This window comes from Heloderma suspectum, chromosome 6 (assembly GCF_057233095.1).
Source record: "Heloderma suspectum isolate Gila_16-S chromosome 6, 16-S_ref, whole genome shotgun sequence".
In the NCBI taxonomy this organism is placed as follows: domain Eukaryota; kingdom Metazoa; phylum Chordata; class Lepidosauria; order Squamata; family Helodermatidae; genus Heloderma; species Heloderma suspectum.
Window position 1 is genome coordinate 70,011,769 of NC_139463.1, and position 22,750 is coordinate 70,034,518.

Consider the following 22,750-nt stretch of genomic DNA (forward strand, 5'->3'; position numbering starts at 1 on the left):
TCCTATGGCCGCTAGTCAGCAGCTAGACGGCCATAAGATAATCTGGTTTTCCAGGAACCGACGTCGGAGCACAAGCTCCGAGGTCAGTTCCCAGAGAACCGACCTTCCCCCCATTCTGTGCTGCCTCGCAGGCAGTGAGGAACAGCTCTGCGCTCCCCACTCGGAAGAGGAGCACGGAGCGGCCAAAGCGGGGTGTTCCGGGGGGTGTTCCAGGATGGGGAAGCCAGAAATGCTGGTACGACACATCTAATGTGTCATCCTGCAGCCTCCTCCCCCAGTCCACCGTCCCACGGGTGGACAGCCGAAATTGGCTGTCTAGCTGCAGATGCAGGGCAGGAGAAGTGCGGAGGGAATGATCCCCTCCTTGCTTCTCCTGCCCTGCATTGGTCATTCTTCTGAAACCAAATCCAATACACCATGTAATTGAATAAGAATGGGAGTCAACCTAGCAACAGTAGTATAGATAAACAATAACACTCAGAATAAATTAGAAGGAACTTTTAACTTGAAAATTGATCAAAAACATGGGACAGATATACAAGTTCCGTAAAGACCTCTAAAAATCACAGATTGCGTCCGTGATACATGATTCAGGTTTTAATAATGATGTAGAAAAGTTTGGACTTTGGATAGCACACCAGAGCGGTCTGCTGAGTTTCTTTCTTCCGCCCCCATAATCCTCTCTGAAGTTCCTGGACGAGCCCCTGAGTGCAGCTTCAACATGGAGCAGTCAGAAAGTGGGTCAGTGGTTGGAGAGCTTGAACCTCGAACAGTACATGGCAGAGTTTGCTGCTCAGGAGGTGGATGGCCACCAATTGCTGCTCCTTGATGGAACCAAACTGAAGGTAATGGAGGAGAGCGGGGTGAGGTTTCCACCCAATTCCGCCCCCCTGCTTTGAAAACTGTGACTGGTGGGATGTCCGGCATCACTGTTTTCCTGCTTCAGGGGACTGTAGAAGGCCCAGGAGTTCTTAAGTGGGGCGGCGGGCAGACAGAGAGGTGCTCACTCGTACTGTTTGTGCTTTTAATGTACGTTTGGCTCCCTGATGCAACAGGCGTCTTTCTTGTAGATTAAATTCAATATGTGAATGGACGATGCATATTGCGAGCAAGCGCTTCATCCACTTCTGTGTAAGCTACAAAAGGATTTCATGTTGAAAGAAATCTTCAGGATAGCACCCGGAGAATTAAAACGTCATCAGTCATTTTTGGAAGGCAAGGAGCTCTAGGAATATAGGAAGGAACCTATACCAAGCCAGACTGTTTATCCATCTAGCCCAACACTAGGAGTAGATCACTTTAGCTGGAGATACCAGGGGTTGAACGTGGGACTTTCTGGCATGCAGAGCTGTAGTCCAGCCAAAATGAGAAGCGAAAGTGCCATACCGAATTTCCAGCCATAGCAAAGAAATTATCGTCAATGCCAGGACTGCCCCTCAGTGTGTAAGTGGTGTCTGAGTACTGATCTCTACCAGACTACGATTCAAGGAGGCCACCTCCAATAGAGGAAGCAGTGGTTACTGCCCCCACCCCACGGCTAGGTGTCCGTCTCTTTCAGGGATACAAGCTCATGAATGCCGGACCTTCCTAATTCTACTGCTGTGTTCCTCTTCCTCCCAGGCTCTTGGAGTCAGCAACTCTCATGATCGGTCTCTTCTAAAGAGGAAGCTGAAAGAGCTGAATGCAGCAGTCGACAAGGAGAGGAAAGCTCAGGAAAAGGTGGAGAAGCAGAAGGGAAAGCAGAAGAAGAAAGAGCGGGAACAGGAGGAGAGGAAGAGTTAGGCGAGGGGGGTGGAATGGGGATGACCATTTCCCAGTGCACGTGGCTTACACCCTTCCCCCCTTTTCACCCGTGGAGCATCGCTAGGGTTGGGGTGGATGGACCATCTGCAACCAGGAACAGGGTGGACAAGAAGCAGGCACAGTCCTGCTGGAGGTTACAGGTTTGGGTGGGGTATATGGCGAGGGTAAACATGCTATGGGGACTGGGCATGATGGAGACGGCAGCAGTAGCTAAGCACCACTGACTGTGGCTGGATGCACCACAAGGACGGAGAGGGAAATGCCTTTGCAAAGGGTGCCCCCCCGCCCCTGCAGCACCTGGACTGCCCGCTGTGCTGTGGGGCAGGTGGTGGTGACGTTGTACACTAAACCTCTGCCCCATGGAAACCTTCAGATAACACCTCACTTCCCTGTTGACTCTACTCCTGTACATGATGCTGTTCATCCCGGAGGCCTAGATATGTTCACACTCTGTGCCAATTAGGTGTCCTGTCGCACCGTCCTGTTCCTACAAGCCACAGGGGGGACTGCAGCTGCCTCACAAGACACAAACCACAGGTAAACAAGCGTCGTGTACACACACACACCATCTTCCAAAATACAGCAGGATGATAAAAAGTGCACAGCAGTACCCAGCACACCCCCATGCCTCCCTCCCAAATGGGTTCTGCATCTGGTGTAATCTGGTCTTGTCCTCTCTACACCTATAGGTCTGCATTGCAAGTGGGGGGGCAGATAGGTTGTCTGCAGCAAAGAGCAAAACACTGTGCGTGAGAGCCACAGATATCCACTGATACACTACGAGAAAACACAATGGAATAAAAAGCAGTTTCAAATTGTTTGCAGGGTACGGTCTTTGCATTGGGGGGAAGGAGCGATGGTGTTTGTCAGAACTCGAGGAGGGTTTTTCGCCCCCCACTCTACTTCCTAGGAGCCTCATTCTGGTGCATTCAAAAGCATGCCACATCTTTTTCTTCAGGACTGTCTGGGATGTGGTGGGGAAGGCCTGCTAAAATAAGAACATCTCTCCCGCCGCCGCCCCTCCACGCATACATACATTTTTGAAGGGAAATTGGAGGGCAGCAGAAAAGGAAATAGAAATATTCTCCATCACCATGAAGGCTTGCACAACTAAAATAGAAGTAAAAATTCATAAATATAGAAAAACTAGATCTGAGCTTCCTCCTCTTGGTCATTCTGAATGTCTCTGGTATAGAGACATTCTGAATGTCTCTGTTATGTCACAGCCTCCTAAATTCCTCTGAAGTACCACCTCTCTGAAAGGAGCCACTTGGCTTAAGGAATTCTCTCTACCCCCCAACCCCATGCACATTTCCAATCACCATTTTTCTTTTCTTCCTCCCTCCCCTGTCCTTTCTTTCTCTTCTTTATTCCACCCAAAGCATATCTTGGGGAATTCTTAAAGAGAATTCTCTTTGGCGGGCAAGTTCTGAATGGTATTTTATTTGTTTCTCTGCGACCATGTGAACCCACTCTTCTCAAAGACTTGAGTGAGGAAAAGGAGAAAAACCAGCCCTCTTGTCTGTTTGTATAGACAAGAGGGCTGGTTTTTCTCCTCCTCCTCACTCAAGTCTTTGAGAAGAGTGGGTTCACATGGTCACAGAGAAACAAATCTGGGGCTGTTTGTTTGTCAGTTGCCATTATCCAGCAATAGGAAGGGCTGTAGCTCAGTGGCAGAGCACCTGCTTGGCAGGCAGGAGGTCCCAGGTTCAATCCCCGGCATCTCCAGGTAGGGCAAGGAAAGAATCCTGCCTGAAACTCTGGAGAGCTGCTGCCGCCAGTCAGTGTCAACAATTCTAGATGGACTAGGGTCTGACTCAGTATAAGGCAGCTTCCTATGTTCCTATGAACAGACAGCTTTAATTAAAAATAGGAGTTTTTGGTTTGTTTTTAAGTGGAGATAAATATTGCTAATTTATGCAATCCTATGTATGCCTACTGAGAAGTCCCATTATGTTTAATGAGGCTTACCCTCAGGAAAGTGTGCACAGGATTCCAGCACAAGTTACTTTTGCAGAGAGATTTGCACCTTGATGTTCTGCATGTTTACTCAGAAATAAATCCTGAGTTGTGAGCATGGTACTGCAGGCTTAATACATTTGTCTACCCAATTCCATCTAATGAACTGACTACCCTTTCAGCTCAGTCCTATGCATGTTTTGTTATTTGGGGGTTGTTGTTTTTTAATTTTGCATGAACTGTAGCTTCAGTGGTGAGGGAAAGGCACTTAGTACATGCTCAGAGTTTCTCCATAACTTAACCCTAGTTTTGAAAACAGACTCATTGGCTGAGTCTTGGCACAAATGAAGTTATGGGGAAGAAGATACAATGAAAGCTTGTGCATAACAAGGAGGAGATAGAGAGGAGTTGCACGAAACAAGATATCTGTTTTTATGAAGAGTTGCTGGAGGGTGGTAGGATGAGGAGGGATGGTTGCATGGAGGGGAATAGAATTGGTAGGGGGAGAATGTAAGTGCCGAGTGGTGAAAGAAAAACATTCTGCACATGCTCAGAGGCACTCTATACTTAAGAACATAAGAAGACCCATGCTGCATCAGACCAAGGTCCATCTAGTCCAGCATTCTGTTCACACAGTGGCCAACCAGATACCCATAGGAAACCCACAAGCAGGACACAAGTGCAATAGCACCTTCCCATTTGCTGCTTCCATTGGTGAAATGTAAATAAATTCTAGTAATTCTAAATTAGAATGCATGTATATCCTTCAGAAAATTTGCAGGTTTCTTGCCTGGGGGACACCTCTAATGACCTGTGCATTTTCATACAAATTTACCCAAAAACTATTGGGGAAGAGGTGAATGGAAGGGAAAACAAATCGCTCCCTCCCCCAAATTGGAGAACTCCCCTTCCACATGAACTGCTGCACCTATCCTTGTGAAACTATGCTGGTTTCTTACTTAGGGACACCTCTAGACTGTCTGTGATTTTCAGAACAATGGTCCACAAGGAACATAGGACATAAGTATGTCCTCTTTTGGAGACCTCAAAATGTCAAGGTAACCCTTGCACAAAAACCCTTGAGGCTAGCACTCTGAAATTTGACAGACATGATCTTCTCTGATACAGCAATGAATCCTGAATTTTTATCCAATTCTTCCACAGAATTAAAATGTTACTGGCAGTTCCCTTTAAAAGAAAATCAGAATATCAACCCTGCACCTATTTTTCTGACATTGGGCAGCTGTAATCCCCTTCTAGGGGGCTACTATGCCTGAAATTATCATCCAGTTCTGACCAAAAGAAAATATCAGTTTTTTCTAATTTCCCGTAGTAGTCAACAGGAAGCATAAAGACTCATTTTTCCAAACCTTGACTCAGGTTTGGTGCTGAGCTGAAGTGGTCTGACTACGAATTGGCCAGAGCAGAAGCGGGATGTTTTCCAAAATGCTGAATCAGGGTCTGAGGTGGGGTGGGGGGTCAGTGCACACTTCTTATGTATCTATGTATATAATCTATACACACACGCAAGCACACCGCATGTACACCCCCCCACACACACACATATATTAGACGTGTCCTTAGACGTGTGTGTGTGTATGCAAATTTGTGTTATGGGCTTGTGCCCTGGATCTTTTAAGAACCTAGCAATGCCCCTGGAGGGCAGAGAGTGGTGGCGAGGTGTTGGAGGCCAGAGCTGTGTGTCACAGGCAACCCTGTGCCTCCTAAGCTAGCCTGCTGCCCTCAGGTGTGGTAGAGAATGCTGTCCCGTTGCCAGTGTTGAAGAAAGATTCAACTATCAGTCCAGTCAGCTTTTTTACATGGAATGGGAGAGGCTCCATCTTGTCCTTTGCTTCAGGCAGCAAAATATCTTGGACCAGCCCTGCATTTCATTTTTACAAAGGACGGAACTGCAGCATTCATGTTTTCAGTTGCCTGGGCTTCCACTGCCTGCATGTTATCAGCAGGACTTTTCACCTAGGCCTTCTTTTGAGCTTTCAGCATCAGAGCCTGAATCGGGCTAAAATTCACCAGCAAAAGTGGTTCTACATATATAACCTGGTCAAATACAGCTAGCTGGCAGGAGTCTTCTGTCAGGGTTGCCCTGTTCAGGCCCCGAGAGGCGTAACGTACTTTTAAAACTTGCTCAACTTGAAGCGAAAATTCCTCCATCTGTGGGTCCTCATGCCATTGTATTGCTGGAATAAGGAGAGCAGTGCACAGTGGAAAATTCCTCCTTCTCATCCAGGTTTTAACAGTAGCAGGGCATAATCCTGCCAAAGTCAATCATGAATAACGGCCGGCCAGCGCACATTACGTAAGAACAAGCTGTATGTAATGTCATCAGTGGCCTTCAAAAACAAAAGCCATTTCAGGATGTTGCAATGGAGAGTTGAAAAACGACATTCCAGGTCCCCCCCTCTGCATGGCCTTTCTGCACTCCCACCGTTTTCAAATGCCCGCAGGGAACTTCAGACCCTCATAACCTTAGCTATGCTCCTCCAAGTGTGATATGGGCAGTGGAAAGATTCTAACACAACAACTTAGTGAACGTCGACATTGCAGGGCTATTTGAAATGTTAAGAGGTCAGTAGCAAGTGTCAGAAAATGCAAGCATTTACCATTAAATCTCAAGGCAGAATGAGTAGAAGTGATAACGTTCCCACCAATGTAAGGCCTGATGTACACATAGAGTATATGGCAGTTAGTAGAATGGACTGCAGCACTTCAGCCAGTCTGGTATCCCGTTTTTTAAATATTCTCCTCTGTGAAAAAATCCTGTAAATAGGAAAATAGCACAACAGGGATCAGGCTGGGCTAGAATCTTTCTTCCAACAGGGTCGGCCCAAGACATTTCGCCACCTGAGGCGGAATTACTAAGGACACCCCCTCCCCAAGTCAAGGTGCCTAGTAGTCAAGGCTGGCCGAGTTATTTGGGCACGCAAGACAGAATCCCACAAGCACCTCTGGAAGAGTAAAAATACAACAATTTATTTATTTATTTATTTATTAAATTTATTAATCGCCCATCTGGCTGGTCACCCAGCCACTCTGGGCGATGTACAACACACCATAAAACAATTTAAAACAATAAAATTCTACCATAAATTTTTTTTTAAAATACCCTAACCCACCCCAAATGCCTGCCTGAACAACCACGTTTTTAATGCACGACGGAAGCTCATTAAAGAGGGGGCATGACGGAGTTCCCTAGGGAGGGAGTTCCACAGAGTGGAGGCCACCACAGAAAAGGCCCTCTCCCTCGTCCCCACCAGTCTAGCTGTCCTGGCTGATGGGACAGAGAGAAGGCCATCCGAGGCTGATCTTGTTAAGCGGCCTGTCTGGTGTTGCTGGAGGCGCTCCTTAAGATAGGCTGGGCCGGAACCATATAGGGTTTTAAAGGTCAAAACCAACACCTTGAATTTGGCCTGGAAAACAACTGGTAACCAGTGCAACTCCTTCAGCACTGGAGTGATGTGATCTCGCCAGCGGCTGCCTTTAATCAGGCGAGCCGCCGCGTTCTGTACCAGCTGCAGTTTCCGAACCGTCTTCAAGGGTAACCCCACGTAGAGCGCATTACAGTAGTCTAAACGAGAGGAGACCAGGGCATGTACTACCGATGGGAGCAGATGGTCGGGAAGGTAGGGGCGCAGCCGCCGTATCAGATGGAGTTGATACAGCGCTGTCCGGCTCACAGCTGACACCTGAGCCTCCATGGACAGCTGGGAGTCCAAAATGACCCCCAGGCTGCGGAACTGGTCTTTCAAGGGTAGCTGTACCCCATTCAACACCAGGTCAACATCCCCCAGCCTCCTCTTGTCTCCCACCAAAAGTACCTCGGTCTTGTCAGGGTTCAGCTTCAGCTTATTCCTCCCCATCCAGCCACTCACCGTCTCCAGACATTTGGACAGGGATTCCACAGCCAACCTTGGTGAAGATTTGAATGAGAGGTAGAGCTGCGTGTCATCCGCATATTGATGACACTGCACCCCAAACCTCCTGATGATAGCCCCCAGCGGCTTCACATAGATGTTAAATAGCATCGGGGAGAGGATGGAACCCTGTGGCACCCCACAAGTAAGTGGCCACGGGTCCGAACTTCCTCTCCCAGTGCTACCCTCTGGTACCTGCCGGAGAGGAAGGACCGGAACCACCACAATACAGTGTCTCCAATGCCCAACCCCTCCAGGCGGTCCAGGAGGATACCGTGGTCAACGGTATCAAAAGCCGCTGAGAGGTCGAGGAGAACAAGGAAGGAGCATTCACCCCTATCCAGAGCCCTCCTCATATCATCCACCAAGGCGACCAAGGCCGTTTCTGTCCCATGCCCAGGCCTGAAGCCCGACTGAAATGGGTCTAGATAATCAGTTTCTTCCAAGTGTGCCTTCAACTGCACCGCCACCACCCGCTCAATCACCTTGCCCAAAAATGGCAGATTTGAGACTGGGCGAAAGTTGTTCAGAACTTGAGGATCCAAGGAGGGCTTCTTTAAGAGCGGTCTTATCACTGCCTCCTTGAGGGCTGATGGCATCACTCCCTCCTCAAGGGAGGCGTTCACCACCGCCTTGATCCCCTCACCCAGTCTCTCTCTGCAGCTCATAATGAGCCAAGATGGGCAAGGATCAAGTAAGCAGGTGGTCGGCCTTACAGATGAAAGCACCTTGTCCACTTCATCAGGAGGAAGCTGGAACCGATCCCACAAAACCGGTTTGCCACAGGCCGCCTCTTGCTCACTAACTGTATCCACGGTGTGCAGAGTTACACACCTAATCTGATCAATTTTATCTGCAAAGTGCCTTGCCAAAGCCTCACAGGAGGCCTTAGAATGCTCCAGTGGTTCCGGAGCCACAGGACCGACCAGGCTCCGGACCACTTGGAACAGCCTCCTGGGACAGCACTCTGCAGACGCGATGGAGGCAGCATAATATTCCTTTTTTGCTGCCTTCACCGCCACGTGATAGGCTGAAGATACAGCTCTAGCCCGTGTCTGATCGTCTTTGGAGCGAGACTTCCGCCACCGGCACTCTAGCCGTCTCACCTCCTGTTTCAGAGCTCGTAACCGCGGATTGAACCATGGTGCAGTCCGAGCCCTGTTCAGGGGGAGAGGGCGTTTCGGAGCCACCCGATCTAATGCCCCAGTGATTGCGGCATTCCAGCCACCCACCAGGGTCTCGACCGAGTGGCCGTTGGCATGCCCCAGAGAATCCCCAAGCGCGTTCAGGAATCCATTTGGATCCATAAGACGCCTGGGGCGGACCATTTTAATGGGTCCTCCACCCCTGCGGAGGGGTTGTGGAACCGAGAAGTCCAACATCACCAAATTCATCAAATTAAATAATCATTTGCTGCCCTTTCAGGACCCCCAAAATCAGCTGCCTAAAGCAGCCAGCTCACTGCCTAATAGGAGGGCCAGTCCTGCTTCTGGGATATTGTTTTTTTTTTCTTGTAACTTGCAGGGAGAATTTTATTAAGACACTTTTTCAAAAAGCAGTCCACCACTTGCAGCCTGATGTGGTGTGATGCACTGAAATCACCTCAGGACTCACCCTTTCCATTCCTGCCTCATTCTGCTGTATACGTTGTCAACCAGGCCTAACCTTGCAGGCTTGAGCAAACCATTCTTTTGCATTATAATGCTGACAAAAAGCAAGTAAGGTGCCATTATGGGAACACAGTTGGCCCAAGAGAAATGCATTTTGATTGCCCTAGGCCCCTTCTATGTGATCCCACTTCAACTTCCCTGTCGGCCTTCATCTGTTTTCCAACCCTCAGGCTCGCTGCCTCCCATACTCTTGGTTTCTATTTCCTTTCTATCAACTGCACACAGACCTCTGTCCTTAGGCTTCTTCTAAGGCTTCTTCCCATCTCAAAGACTTATGAGAGTTCACTTCCTTCACTGCCAATGGTGCATTGGGGGGGGGGCTGTCCAGTGCCTCCCTTACCTCTGCCCTCCGACTGCACCAGCTCTCTAGAGAGCCATGTGGCCAGAAGCAGCCACCCTCGTGAGAACCCCGCAGCCACTTTTTCCAGCCATGTGGCTCTCAGTCAGGGAAGCAGAGGGCAGGCGGCTGCTCCAGAGATCCCTGCCATCCGCCCTCTTGCTATGGCAAATGCCATATGGTGGGGCAGTGGGTGGTGAGACTTTTTAGAGCACCTGCTGGAAGCAGTAGGAGCCCTCCTGGAGCGGGCGGAACAATTCACCACTCCTCCACCTGATACGGGCCCCTCACCTCACTTCATGGGTGGGCCAGCCCTGATGCACACGTATACACATGGCACAATAAATGTGTGTTTCCTTAGACCTGTCTCGACCCTACTATTAGTAAAGGTATCATTACACCTTCAAAATTAATTCTCTCAGCCACCATGAGGGCTAGAAACCTCATTTTGAAAAGAAAACTGCTACTACTGCAAACTAAATCCTTTCTGCATTAATCGATTTGGACACTTTGACTCTCTGCTGAACTATACCCATGAAGGGGCTTAGCAAATGCCTTAGTTTCCATATTGATCTGCTTATCAGTGAACCCACAGTAAGGACAGGTTGGTGCCCACACAGCAAAGCAAGAAATCCAGCCTGGTTTATTTTTAGAGCTGGAAATGTTAGAAACATGCTTTCTATAAAAATATTTTAACATATGCGATTTGACAAAGGCTGATGCCTCTCTCTGACATCTACATGCATACACCTGGGCTGCTGTGGTATCCCTCAATGATCTTAAGCATTGCCAAGTGTTGAAAAGGAAAGACACTGACTATCACAACTGACCTGTGCCTTTTAGTTCTCAGATTCTGCCCATGCAGGTTGTTGTAGCTTGAATCTATTGTATCTAGGAGAGAAGCTTGACTGCATCTTGTTTCTCCCCTTCTTCAGAATGCAAGGCACAATATTTTCCAGAAAAATGTCACTACAAGGTGAGCCCGTGTTCCATAGCTACTCATTCTTATCAGTGCACCCTCATACAATGAAAGAATCACAGCCATGCGAGTTTCCCCTGCTGAACAATAGTGGAAAAATTCCATGCACATGACAGCAAGAGTTCGATATCACCTTGAAAGGTGCCTCCAAACTACCGGCTTGCCGGTGGAGAACAAGAGCCAAAGCTGCTGGAGACAGGAAAAAGACTCCGATCGAAGCAGAGACACAAAGCACAACTTGCAGTCAACGTGGACGCACCTTGGCACTGGCAGTCATGGGAAACTGAGGGGAGACAGGATAGCGCTCTTCAAGGACTTGAAAGGTTGTCACAGAGAGGAAGGCCAGCATCTCTTCTCCATCATCCCAGAGCACAGGACACAGAATAATGGGCTCAAGTGACAGGAGGCCAGATTCCGGCTGAACACCAGGAGAAACTTCCTGACTGTTAGAGCAATACGAGAATGGAAGCAATGACTCAGGGAGGTGGTGGGCTCTCCCATGCTGGAGGTGTACAAGACGAGGCCAGACAGCCATCTGCCGGGGATGCTCTGGCTTGGACTCCTGCATTGAGCAGGGGGTTGGACTCGATGGCCTTGTGGGCCCCTTCCAACCCTACTGTTCTATGATTCTATGACGACGCAGCACCTCTCCCTGAGGACACGGTGCCGTGGATGCCTGCCGACCTTGCAGGGTGTACTTCCGACTCAGTAAAAGCACAGAAAAGGGAGGGGTCCTTCCAGGGACATTCTCAGAGTCCTGAAACCTTGCATCGACTTGTGCATGCTACAGGAAAATGTGCCAGAACTGGGTGCTCTTTGATGACCTTGCTACAGTATTCGAAATGGAAGCAAGGAAAACAATAACTAGCAGTTTGCACTGGCACTCTGCTGATCGGACATATTCCTGTGGGTGCCCCCTGGTTACTGAAGGGCTTGCTTGTGGCCAGCCATAACTTGGAGCTGTAAAAGTGAGTCCATTTGCCCAGAAAGGCCTTAAAGCGACAGCATAGAGTAGAAAGCAGCTCTGTGGCAGAAACAGTTAGGCAGAGAATCCTTTCCATGGCAGCATCTTCCATCTCCCATTACGGGAATACAGGAGTGGCGTGACTGTTCTTCTCAGGAGAATGACAAAGCAAAGAGCAGCAACAGTAATGGGGAGCGCAATCCTATGCCCACCAGACAGCATCTGGGAGGACATAGGATAGTTTGGTTTCCTGGCTCCGAGCTCAGAGCCAGGAAACCGCACTCCCTGCCCCCTCGCAGCCGGCACGGAGAGAACCGCACCGACTACCTCTCCGCTCTCAAAAAACAGAGTGTGGAGACAGTGAAAAGGGGGCATTCCTGGGGGCAGAGAGAGGACTGGGGTGGCTGCATTATGCTGTTTCTTATGGCTGCCCCAGCCTCCTTCCCCTCTCGCCCAGGCCGCCACTGCTAGACAGGCGAAATCACCCATCTAGGTGAAATGCAGGGCAGCTGGAGCGGGGAGCCTCTGCTCTCCTCCCACCTTGCAAAATCACCCTTCGAGTGGCAATGCAGGGCAGCTGGAGCCCTGCATCTGCCCTGCAGCCATTACTCAACAGCCTCCAAGTTCAGAGGCTGCCGACTATCTGGACAGGGCTGTGCCCTTAGGGTGTAATCCTATGCATGTTTAGACAGAAAAATGTCATGCAATTCCTGGCATACAATTCCCAGATGCTTGGAACTCATAGGACTTTCTTCTGTCTAAACATGCGTAGGACTGCACCCTTAGTCCCCACTGAAGGGAGTGTGCAATCTGCAAAGCAAGGACCAAATTAGACGAGGCATTCATTGCGTGAATCCTCACGTGTACCTTCAGATTGTTCCATTGCACAATCCCAGCTTCTGTTCCTGTAAGATACGGGATGCTTCAGTCACACTCGTGACGATTATCATGTTTCCTACTGACTCTCCAATCACAGGTCTCATGTGAAGGGCCCATGTGGAAGTTGACAATCTCTCCATGTTAACCTTGCAGACGTTTGTTCACTAGCATTTCGCATTGGCCTTGGTTTGGCAGGGGAGGGGGAATACATGGAATAGCACTCACCCCTTTTCTAAACCATTTTTAAATCCTGTGAAGAGAACGTATGTCCACTAGGTGTCATCGTAGCATGCTTGGACAATCAAACTCTGCTCTCAGGAAGTCCTTTCGTGCAGGACACATTTGGAGCCAATAATTAAGATGCAGCATGCACCCATCCGACAGGGATGCATTGCTAGCACATTGCTGCAAGTCTTGTAAATAACGAGGTCACGGTGGTGGCCCGCTTCTGCTCCACCTGGAGCATGAAGGAAGCTTCTGAGGATGGGCAACTTTAGAGCAATGTCCTGTTTACACAGCACAGCCCTAGTAGCTGTTTCCTCCCCTACTTAAAGGGAGGGAGGGAAGGAAAGCAGGAAACAAAGGAGAGAGACCTAAAACGTGACCAGGAGTCAGTTTGAGGACCAACACATTGCAAGTCAAAGGATGCCTTTGGGGATTATCTCAAAGGTGAGCTTCAGAAGTACAACAGAATGCATGTCAACTAAAAAAAAAATCCCCTGAAGTTGATACAGGTGGGACAATGAAAAACAGCAACAACAAAATTCACCATGAGGTTATTTCCAAGAACCAGCTTCAAGTGAGTCACACAACCAGGGAGGCACGGTTCAAATTTAATGGTTCATTTTTTTCTGACCAGTGTGGAAGTTTCTGCATCTTGAACACATCTGTAGTTCCACCTGGAGGATAAAAATGTGTGTGTGTGTGTATGGACACTTTCCAGACAATTTAAGAGCATGCCATGGAGTGGGAGGTGTGTGGGGGGGGGGCACTGAGATGGCAACAATGAGAGGGTGGCTCTTAAGTGCCTACGAAGGCAAAAAGGCAAGTGCAGAAGGTGAGGTCAGAGGGACTTGGGGACAAAGGATGGGGTGGAGACAGAAGCCAATGGCCAATTCATGCAGAATTCAAATCTGCCCTTGTATCTTTGTGTTTCCACTTGCTTTGAGTAAGGACCAGAGAGATGAGATCCTAGCAAGAGTCACTGCAAGGGGAGTGAGAGCAGGGGAGGCGGGGGGAGGTTTTCCAGTCTCAGTACCTCCCACAGTAGACACAGTAGTAGTATGGTAGTGCTGTGAACAGCTACTTTTGCCAATCCCTTCCAAGCACTGGAGGTAGGTGGTTCATAGTCTCTGCCAGACCGCCCCCCCCCACCGCCTGCCCCCTGCCCGGGCCCCACTCAGCTGCAGCTGAAGGGCAGGAAGGAAGCCCTCAACACTCCCATCTCACATACACCCCAACCACCCAGTGAAACTAGGCCCAGTCTTGCCTACTGGTTTCTTCTGCTCCAGGTCCCCCCGCCCCCCCAAGAGTCCGCCGCCACATCACAAATAGCCCAACTGCTTTGTGTGGCACCTGCAACAGCCACTGAGGATTTTGCCACCACAAGGCTGACCCAAACAACTGCCCCGCTCAGGGCAACATCTTGCTTACCGAGAGCAGGACACGCAGCTCTTTAGTTAGAAACAGGGACTCTGGACTTTCACGTCAACACAAGCCTTGCTAGGAGTTGAGTGGTGCTGGGCAAAAGAGCAAATTTCTGCCCGTGGTGAACAAACCGGATGATCAGGGACCCCCACAAAGGCCAAGGAAAGAAATGCTAAGCCCTCCGTCAACACTGGCACAGCCACCCCCCTTAAGCCTCCCTGTATCCTATTGCACTTCTAAAGTTTGGCCCTAGTTCGGATACCCAGGTCCCGGCACTGCTAAAATTGCCCATTTTTAGCAGCTTAGACATTCATACACGTCTTGGGAAAAGTACACAGATCATAATGCAAGAATAGGCATGTGCCATTTTTCTCTCCTGGTGCTTGCACTGAAAACGAACCAGTCCTTGATTTTCTTTGACTTCCCTGCAGTTTGCAATGACTGTATGCAACTCGGCCATTCCCATGTTGTCTTTTACACATTCCCCGCATAACCTGAGCTATCCTCTCCACATCAGGAAACGTAACACGATCGGCCCACACATCAGCTCCACCTTCATTCTCTTCTGTAGATCCCCTTGATTCCTCTCAAAATGTTAATGCCCAGCCCTGAAAGCTCTAAAATTCTTCCATTTGATGGTCCGAGAATATTAAAAAGCAGTGTGAGCAAACACTAAATATGATAAAAACAGACCTTTGGAAGGCCAATTCCAGTCACTAGACCAAAGGATAGGCTTGGGGGTGGAGCAGGGAGAGGTTCCATGCAGGTTTACGGTGATATAGTAAAAGAGATCTATGCTACATACTTCCAGAAACACATCTGAGAAAGTCTTCAGGCTCCTGAATTGCCAGCACCTTGGCCAGGCCAGCTAACAGGAAGAGTCTGTTGAGATCTCATGCCATAAAGTAGGTTTGCGCTGGTGATGATCATTTGTCTCGCTGCCCTCGCCAAAGTCTGGCTGTTCCGTTGGGGGGGCGGGGTGTGAGCCCTTCCCTCCAACGCACAACGGCTTGGCTTAGGTCACCCGGTAGGTGGAGGTGTTCTTGGGTTCGGTGCTGGGTACGCACCAGTCATCGGCCTCCTGGCTGGCTTGGTAGTGGCGCCACGCTGACTTGTTGTACACTGGGAGCCTCTCCACCGAGTCCGTTGACAAGGCCTGGAAAGGCAAACAGCCGTTTAGGGTGCACTTTCGACAGGGCCAGATGCATATCCAACCTGTGTCCAATCATAGCTACAGGCCCCCCACACACCCAGTCCGGCCCAGCCTTTCAGCATGCACTGGTCTCAACCCACACATTCTGCCCTGAACATCGGGGCTGCATGGGTGACTCGCACAGGCCCTCAAGGCGGCGCAACTCACTCTACAACAGGGTGTTCCAATGCCACGTTGTGCTTCATTAAAAACAAAGATGAGACAATATTCTTCCTATGTTTCCAGTTCAGCACCACACTGGGACATGTGGGAATGGGAAGACATCACATGCAAACCAGGTCATTGTGTACAGACTACTAATGAAGCTAAAATAAGGGTCCCAAAGAGTCAAAAGACAACCCTAATTCAAACATGCTTATGAAAATTCAAAGTAACTATTCCTCTAGCCTGAATTTCCTCTTACATTCTCAATGGTACTTCAGGGCTTCCAGGGGGGTTGGAGGGGGGAGGAGAGGTAATGTTTTGCAAATTAACAGTTTTGAATTAAAATTTAATCAAAACATGGAGCCCATTCCTATGCACGAGTCCTGCCAAATTTGAGTGGACTTGCTCCCAAGTAAAGGTAGACAGGATGCAGCCTTAAAAAGAAATTTGCTTCAAAACCTAACTTTAAAAAAAAAAAAAGGGGGGGGGGAGATTTGAACAATGAAGGTTCAGAGTTTTTTTTTTTAAAGAAACCTTGTGTTTTCACTCTGCAGACAAATCCTTGGTGTGCCCCCATACCTCTTGGCTGTCTGAAGCTGGCCACTGACTGGCAATAAGAAGAAAAGTTAAAAATCCTGTGTCCAAAGATCTGCTATTAACTGGACAATCAATCTCACAAGTGAGAAAGGATTCCACGGAGCAGCAGTACCGAGTCTGTCAGCCAATGGAAAGACAGATTCCCTCCCCACTCTAGAATACTACAGGACAGTGACCCTGTTGATGTCTTTAGTGGACTCTCCGCATTTGTGTCTAGCCAAAGCAAACCACCTCAGGAACATGAGACTGAATGGGCGCAAGCTAGAATTCACAACCGTGGCTCACATTAGCTACCCCAAAGCCCACCCCCTCTAATAAAGTGGAATTGATCTGAAACAGACATCCCTAACCTCCTGCGAGGAAGTCCATGAAAGAAAGCCTGTTTAAATTCAAAGTATGAACCTATGTCTTCCGGGAAGTGGCAAAGGAACATTTTCTAGGGGAGTCAGTAGATATGAAGAAACTAAGTCAGCAGTCAGAGCAGGAATTCAGTCCTAGTTTGGGGGTGGGGGGGGAGAAGAGACCAACTCACCTTCAAATAGATGACAGCATCTGTCCCAAAACCCTCCATGGAGAAGAGCTGAAGGTCACCTTGGAAGTACTTGGCATAGAGTCTGGAAATAGGCAGTCCGTAGCCAAAGCCAGCCTGGCATTAGCGAGAGGGAAAGGACAGAGGGAAAGATCATGACTGGTTGTATATCTCTCTGCAACCCAGTTGGCATCCTGTTACATACCAAGAGCAACTTTGTGCATTCCTTGTACAAGTCAGCTATCAAATCCTTCCTAAAGGTTCTCCCTTATGATGTCTGTGACCTGCTCTCCCCACCACCAGGCTTCCTGGCCCCCAATCAGAAAGGATATTGTTAGCCAAAACAGACATGACATGGGAGAGAGTTGTGAGTGGATCTTCTGGCCGTTTTTTTTTTTTTTTTTTTAATACTTTAAAGTGGGGGTGGGGGGAGGAGATTCTGAGTTTGATTCAAGCAGTAGTGATGTGGGAGGGGATGTTTACCCCCTTCCCCCTCCATGCCACTTTAGATTTCCTGATCTAAATTGCCTTCCAAACCTGAGGAAAACACAGATACTTGTATTCTTTTCCACAACATGGCTAATTGCAGGTTCAGGAAATCAGGAAAATGGCACAGGGAGAAAGGGTTGGGCATCCCCTCCCCCCAAAATGCTGCTCTAATCGCAACTTTAATAATAAATAAATGACATTAATAAATAATAAATCAAGAGTCATCCTGCCCTACCAGCTGCTTTAAAGTCAAGAAATCCGATCGTGGATCTCACACCTCACCCCTGCTTTGCCCCCTTGATGTTCTTTCACCTCCTGCCCCAGTCCTGCACTGGCTTTTCCAGCCAGGAGAAGCAGAGGTTTCCAGTGGCCAAGTTCTACCAGTTCCCCACATATGCTAAGCAGGACAGATGTTAGGGCACATTTTCACTTCAAATGCAAACCAGTCTGAAGCCAGCTGGTATGACTTCCCCCATCTCCTCGCAGAAATAGTTTTAAAATGCCAATTGTGACTTCAGACAGCCTAACCCCAACTGGCCCAGTTAACAATGCATACCAGGGGCGTCCCACCAGTGCCCAGCTCTGGTTTGGGTGCTGTGGAATACAGGTAGCTGAAGAGTCGTTCGATCTTGCGGAGGGGGACTCCGCCTCCTCGGTCGCTCATCTGCTCAGAGATAGAAGAAAAGTACCATCAACAGAGATGGGGTGGCCATGTGTCCTACTTTAGAGAGGACAATCCGCTGTTCGAAGGTGTCTTCGATTTGAAGGGCTGAACAATCCAAGTTCAGTGTAAAGATAAAAGAACCATTGGAAGGGAGAGCAGCCAGTGGTCTTAAAGCGGCCCATCAAGAGTTTGCATCTGGACAGCAGACTGAACAGGCACACAGCTCACCAGATCACAGTCTTCCCCGCTGTGGGGAGATACAGGCCTGGTTCATGCCAGGCCCCATTTTGAGTATGGAAGCCCTGATGGGGCTGCAGCACGTTGTGTGAACCCAGCCGTCGGGTGTTATTCGAGGGTTAAACAACTCTCGCATGGCCCTACACCAAACCCTCAAACAACCCCTGATGGCCGGGTTGACACGACATGCTGCAACCCCATCGGGGCTTCCATATTCAAAATGGGGCCTGGCACATGCCATGGCTCATCGTGGGTTAAAAAACCCATGGTGAGCCCGGTGTGTCGTGAGAACCAGGTCATAGTCATGATTTCTACATTAGTATCTCTACATATAAATTACAATATCCACACTTTTTTGCAAATCACTGTCCTTTCTTTATTTGCAATGCTTGGCCACCCTAGATGTGGGTGAGTGGGTAGGTGTCCTCCCCACTGGATACAAGGGCATCCCAATATCAACACCAGCTTTTAGCAGCCAATGTAGATCAAGAGAGGGGATCTTCAGGGCTTCTTAGCTCACTATGGTTAACTGGATAGGGAGTCAGTGATGAGCCAAGGAGAGCCAATGTGGTGTAGTGAGGTGACCCAGGTTCAAATCCCCATTCAGTCGTGAAGCTCGCTGGGTGACCTTCTTTGGGCCAGTCACTATCTCTCAGGCTGACCTATTGCACAGGGCTGATATGAGGATAAAATGGGGGAAGGGGAGAGCTATTCATGCTGCCCTGAGTTTCTTGAAGAAAGGGCAGGATATAAATAAAGTGGATGGATGAATGACGCTGGAATCACATCCCACGACATGGGTGGAAATTGCTGAAATTACATGGGTGGGTCGCACTGTGTCACTTTTCCAGGAGAGTGGATGTAATATTTTCATCTTGTGAATTTTAATTCTCCCAATGTATAACCAGAGAGATTTTTTTTTAAAAAAAGACCAAAGTCACTCACTGTCGTGACACAAGCTGTAGCCTGCATTGTGAGAGGGGGGAGAGGCGCACAAACCAGCTAACTTGGCCTTCTCTTTGCCCTTGTCCTCCTCAGGTCCCCCCTGTAGCAACCAAATGAATGGGTTTATTTTTCCTGGCTGCTTCCACTGAAACAGCCCTTTGTCCTCTGATGCTGAGCCTTTATCCTTTATGACTCTGAGGTCTGCAATGGACTCCCTTACCAACCCAGACAACTCACTGTACTGAGAAGAGTGGGAAGGCAATTGGGAGTGGGGTGAAAAAAACCCCCAAGGCAGCAGGCCAAGGTAAACCACCAACAAAATTAGTTTTTAACTAAAGGTTTTGAAAAGCAGCAACAGCTTGTTTTCTAATATTTGTAATATCTAACATTTGGTAAACATTCTTACAAAACTCAGATTTTAAAATAGTTCTAGCAGTTAACCATAACAGCAATTAAGCTATGAAAATAACACGGGGGGGGGGGGGGGACGAACGGACGACAACATCCATTTAAACCTTGACAGTTTCCCTACTTAAGCCAAGTCCTAGCAATAATTAATTTCTTTCAGATCATCTTAGTCCTTTCTGGCAGTGCAGCTTCCATTCTTCTTGGTTTCATCTCAAATTATTTCATCCGTGGAGTCTGGGTCCCTTGCGACACTCTCTGTCTTGGCTCCTTTCCTCTGATTTTCAGTTCTTGAACTGACTTATTGTCTCCTTGCCAGTTTGATTTATACATGCTATTCTAACTCCACCTCCTCCAAACTTCTTAGCTAATCAGAAGAGCAGTAGGATTTTGCCAAGTTTCTGGTTCCCACAGTAACTAGGGTTCTCCCTCGCCCCCCACCTTAGGTTATAGTTCCCTGTGCCAGACGCAACTGAACCTTCTATGACTTTTTGAGCCCCCTGGTAAGGACAGCCTCTAAACTCCACAGCCAATCTTTAACTAAGAAAAATACAGAACGTCTGAACAGTTCCATTCCTTCACACACACCATCCCCAGTTCTTGGCACTTCTAGTCTAAAACAGACCCAGCTTTCCAGTCTAACTTCTGATGCAAAGAATATACGGTTTTCATCACAGAGATACTACATGACACAGAAGCTCGTACTGCGCCCACACCAAACCATTGTCAAAGGTGGCTTTCAATTTTTACTGGTCATTCAGGCTTTGCATTACTCTAGCCTTTTTCTATCTCCATGCATATAACCACTCTGGTGTGTTTTTTTTTAAGAATGAAAACATATATACATTTTCTGATATAAATAATTAACAAAGCAAGCAGTTTCACTGAGGCAGTGGGATGAATTGACAGACGTACCTTCTGGAGATGGACTGGGGGGGGAAGGCGGGGATGAGATCAAGATAGAGGGCAGGGGATAAATGGAAGCAACCTCCTTTAATCTGCCCCAAGAACCGGTTATCAAAAACTCATGGGAAAATCTGACCATGACATTTGACCTTGGGCGCATATTTGAGATTAAATGTAGTCTGGTTACTGCTTGGAACCCTGAAGCCCTACCGCCATACGACCACGATTAGCGCATGGTTCAGTGGGTGTATTTCTTTCCCCACACTTTCAATGCATGCTTAGGACTGAAGCAGAACTGGCTAGCTGGGAAGGCCTTCTCTACCCATGTTCATAGAATCATAGAATAGTAGCGTTGGAAGAAGCCTATAAGACCATCGAGTCCAACCCCCTGCTCAGTGCAGGGATCCAAGTCAGAGCATCCCTGGCAGGTGGATGTCCAGCTTCATCTTGAATGTTCTGGATTTTGAATATGAAATCGGGGAGTCTGTGAAAGTTAGCCATCCGACTGGATATTCTTAAAGGAGAACCTTCACTGACTGGCAAGGCCAAAGTAGTTAGAGCTGCTGGCTGGCATGCTTCCCCCATTCCTCCTTCCCGCCACCTCACTTACCCGGACGGAGAGATCCTCTTGCCCCAAGGACACCATCACTTTGATGGGTGGCAATGTGAGACTGGACTCGTGGCTTTCTACAGTGGCTCTCATGGCATTCTGGAAGACAATGTAAGAAGGTCAGAATGGTGTCCCCGGACAGCCTACCTAATCCAACCTCCCTTGTCCTTCACATGCTTGCTTGCTTCCTGTAGGTATGGATCACAGAGTTGAAAGGGATCCTGGAAATCATCTAGTCCAAAGGTGGGTAGCTTGTGCCCCTCCAGATGTTTTGGCCTACAACTCCCATCGGCCCTAGCCAGTACACCCAATGGTGAGGGCTGATGGGAGTTGTAGGCCAAAACATCTGGAGGGCCACAAGCTGCCCACCCTGATCTAGTTCAACTCCCTGCTCAATGTAGGATTGCAATGTAGGATCTACAATACAGGACACAAGTACAGCATCCCGGACAGATGGTCATCCAGCCTCTGCTTTAATACCTCCAGTGAAAGACAGCCTGGCACCCTCCGAGGCATTCTGTTCCACTCTTGAACAGATCTGACCACTCTCCTAATGTTTAGCTGAAATCTGCTCCTCTGCAATTTCCATCCATTGGTTCTTGCCCTGCCCTCTGGGGCAATATTGTGAAGCATCACAACGGTCTGCCATTTTTATCCCAGCCAGAAACCCACGTGCTCACTTCTCATTTTGAATGTTCACACAGGGTAACTCAAATAGGCACGAAGGGCCTAGGATTCCACTGGATATCTGGGCATTGTGCCTTGCAGCCATAAATAGAAGACTCGAATCCTCTGTGTGCCTGCTTCTTAACTGAAAAGTTTACTAAGACTTAACTCTGTTCAGGGCTGTACCACGACTGTTTTGTTTGTTTTCAATACAAAGCAGTCTTGTAGACAGCAATCAAGAATGGGAATAACAGTGGGGGGGGGCAGTTTAGCCCTTTCCATTGCTGTTTATTTATCAGAACTCCCCCCCCCCCCGCAGCTGCTTTCATACCCACTCAAAATTGCATGGAGGAAATCCCTCACAGGTGGGAGGTGATGGGATTTGGAGTGGATAAAAGAGAGGAAGGGAAAGGCTTAAGTGCCCCTTTTCCCACCCACCCCCACATCCCCGTAGCCTCCAAAGCAGCTTTATATTTAAAATACACTGTAGGGGGAAATCACACAAGTGAGCAATGTCATTTGAGCCCCAAGTGGGAAACCCACACAGTCACCACACTCACTCCCCGAAGCCTCAGGTAACTGTCTTCACCAAATGCATAGGGATAACATTTCTATCCCTTCCACAAGACAGGGAATAGGAACATAGGAAGCTGCTTATACGGAGTCAGATCCTTGGTCCATCTAGCCCAGTACTGTCAACCCTGACTGGTAGCAGCTCTCCAGGGGTTCAGGCAGAATTCCTTCCTAGCCCTAGCTGGAGATGCCAGGGATCGAACCTGGAGCCTACTGCATGGAAATCAGGTGCTCTACCACTGAGCTGCACTCCCTCCCAGGAATCTATGAAGGTATTTTCTTCTTATAAGAGATACATTTCTAATCACTCACTTACCCACAGATAACAGGGGGGAATAATATTACTATTCTTTGTCTTCCCCTTTTGCTCCCAGTCCCACAAAATCCCACACACGAGTTTTCCAAAGTGCAGGCATAGGGGAGACAAGTGGGACCTGCAACAAAATGTGGCAGTATGGACTGCTCCTGTTCAGCGTTCCAGACAGCCATGCCCTTGTCCACAATACTCGGTTCCATTCCCGCCCTATCCCCTCCCTCCAAATGTCCATTTTTTTCTGCCAACAGACACTCGGTATTCTGCGGCAACTGAGCATGCTCAGTCC

The 22,750-nt window shown here is 48.5% G+C and overlaps 2 protein-coding genes across 3 annotated transcripts in view; one reads left to right on the top strand and one right to left on the bottom strand.

The window, feature by feature from the left end:
- Positions 1-2,621, top strand: part of SAMD14 (sterile alpha motif domain containing 14) — a 32,725-nt gene extending 30,104 nt beyond the window's left edge. The window contains exons 9-10 of the mRNA XM_084804774.1: positions 690-845; positions 1,621-2,621. Coding sequence (XP_084660900.1) covers positions 690-845; positions 1,621-1,782 — 318 coding nt within the window. The 3' untranslated portion in view covers positions 1,783-2,621. The remainder of the gene's footprint in view (positions 1-689; positions 846-1,620) is intronic.
- Positions 2,622-9,165: 6,544 nt separating this feature from the next.
- The window catches only part of PDK2 (pyruvate dehydrogenase kinase 2), a 33,338-nt gene continuing 19,753 nt past the window's right edge, over positions 9,166-22,750 (bottom strand). Inside the window, exons 8-12 of one of the 2 annotated variants that reach the window (XR_014783834.1) lie at positions 20,910-21,008; positions 17,699-17,806; positions 16,657-16,770; positions 13,623-15,326; positions 13,345-13,514 (exon numbers count right to left, since the gene is read on the bottom strand). Coding sequence is in view for 1 of the 2 variants with exons in the window: in XM_084804775.1 (XP_084660901.1) it covers positions 15,186-15,326; positions 16,657-16,770; positions 17,699-17,806; positions 20,910-21,008 (462 nt within the window). In the remaining variant the exon portion in view is untranslated. Of the gene's footprint in view, positions 15,327-16,656; positions 16,771-17,698; positions 17,807-20,909; positions 21,009-22,750 lie in introns of both variants that reach the window. The other variant, XM_084804775.1, reaches the window with a different exon arrangement.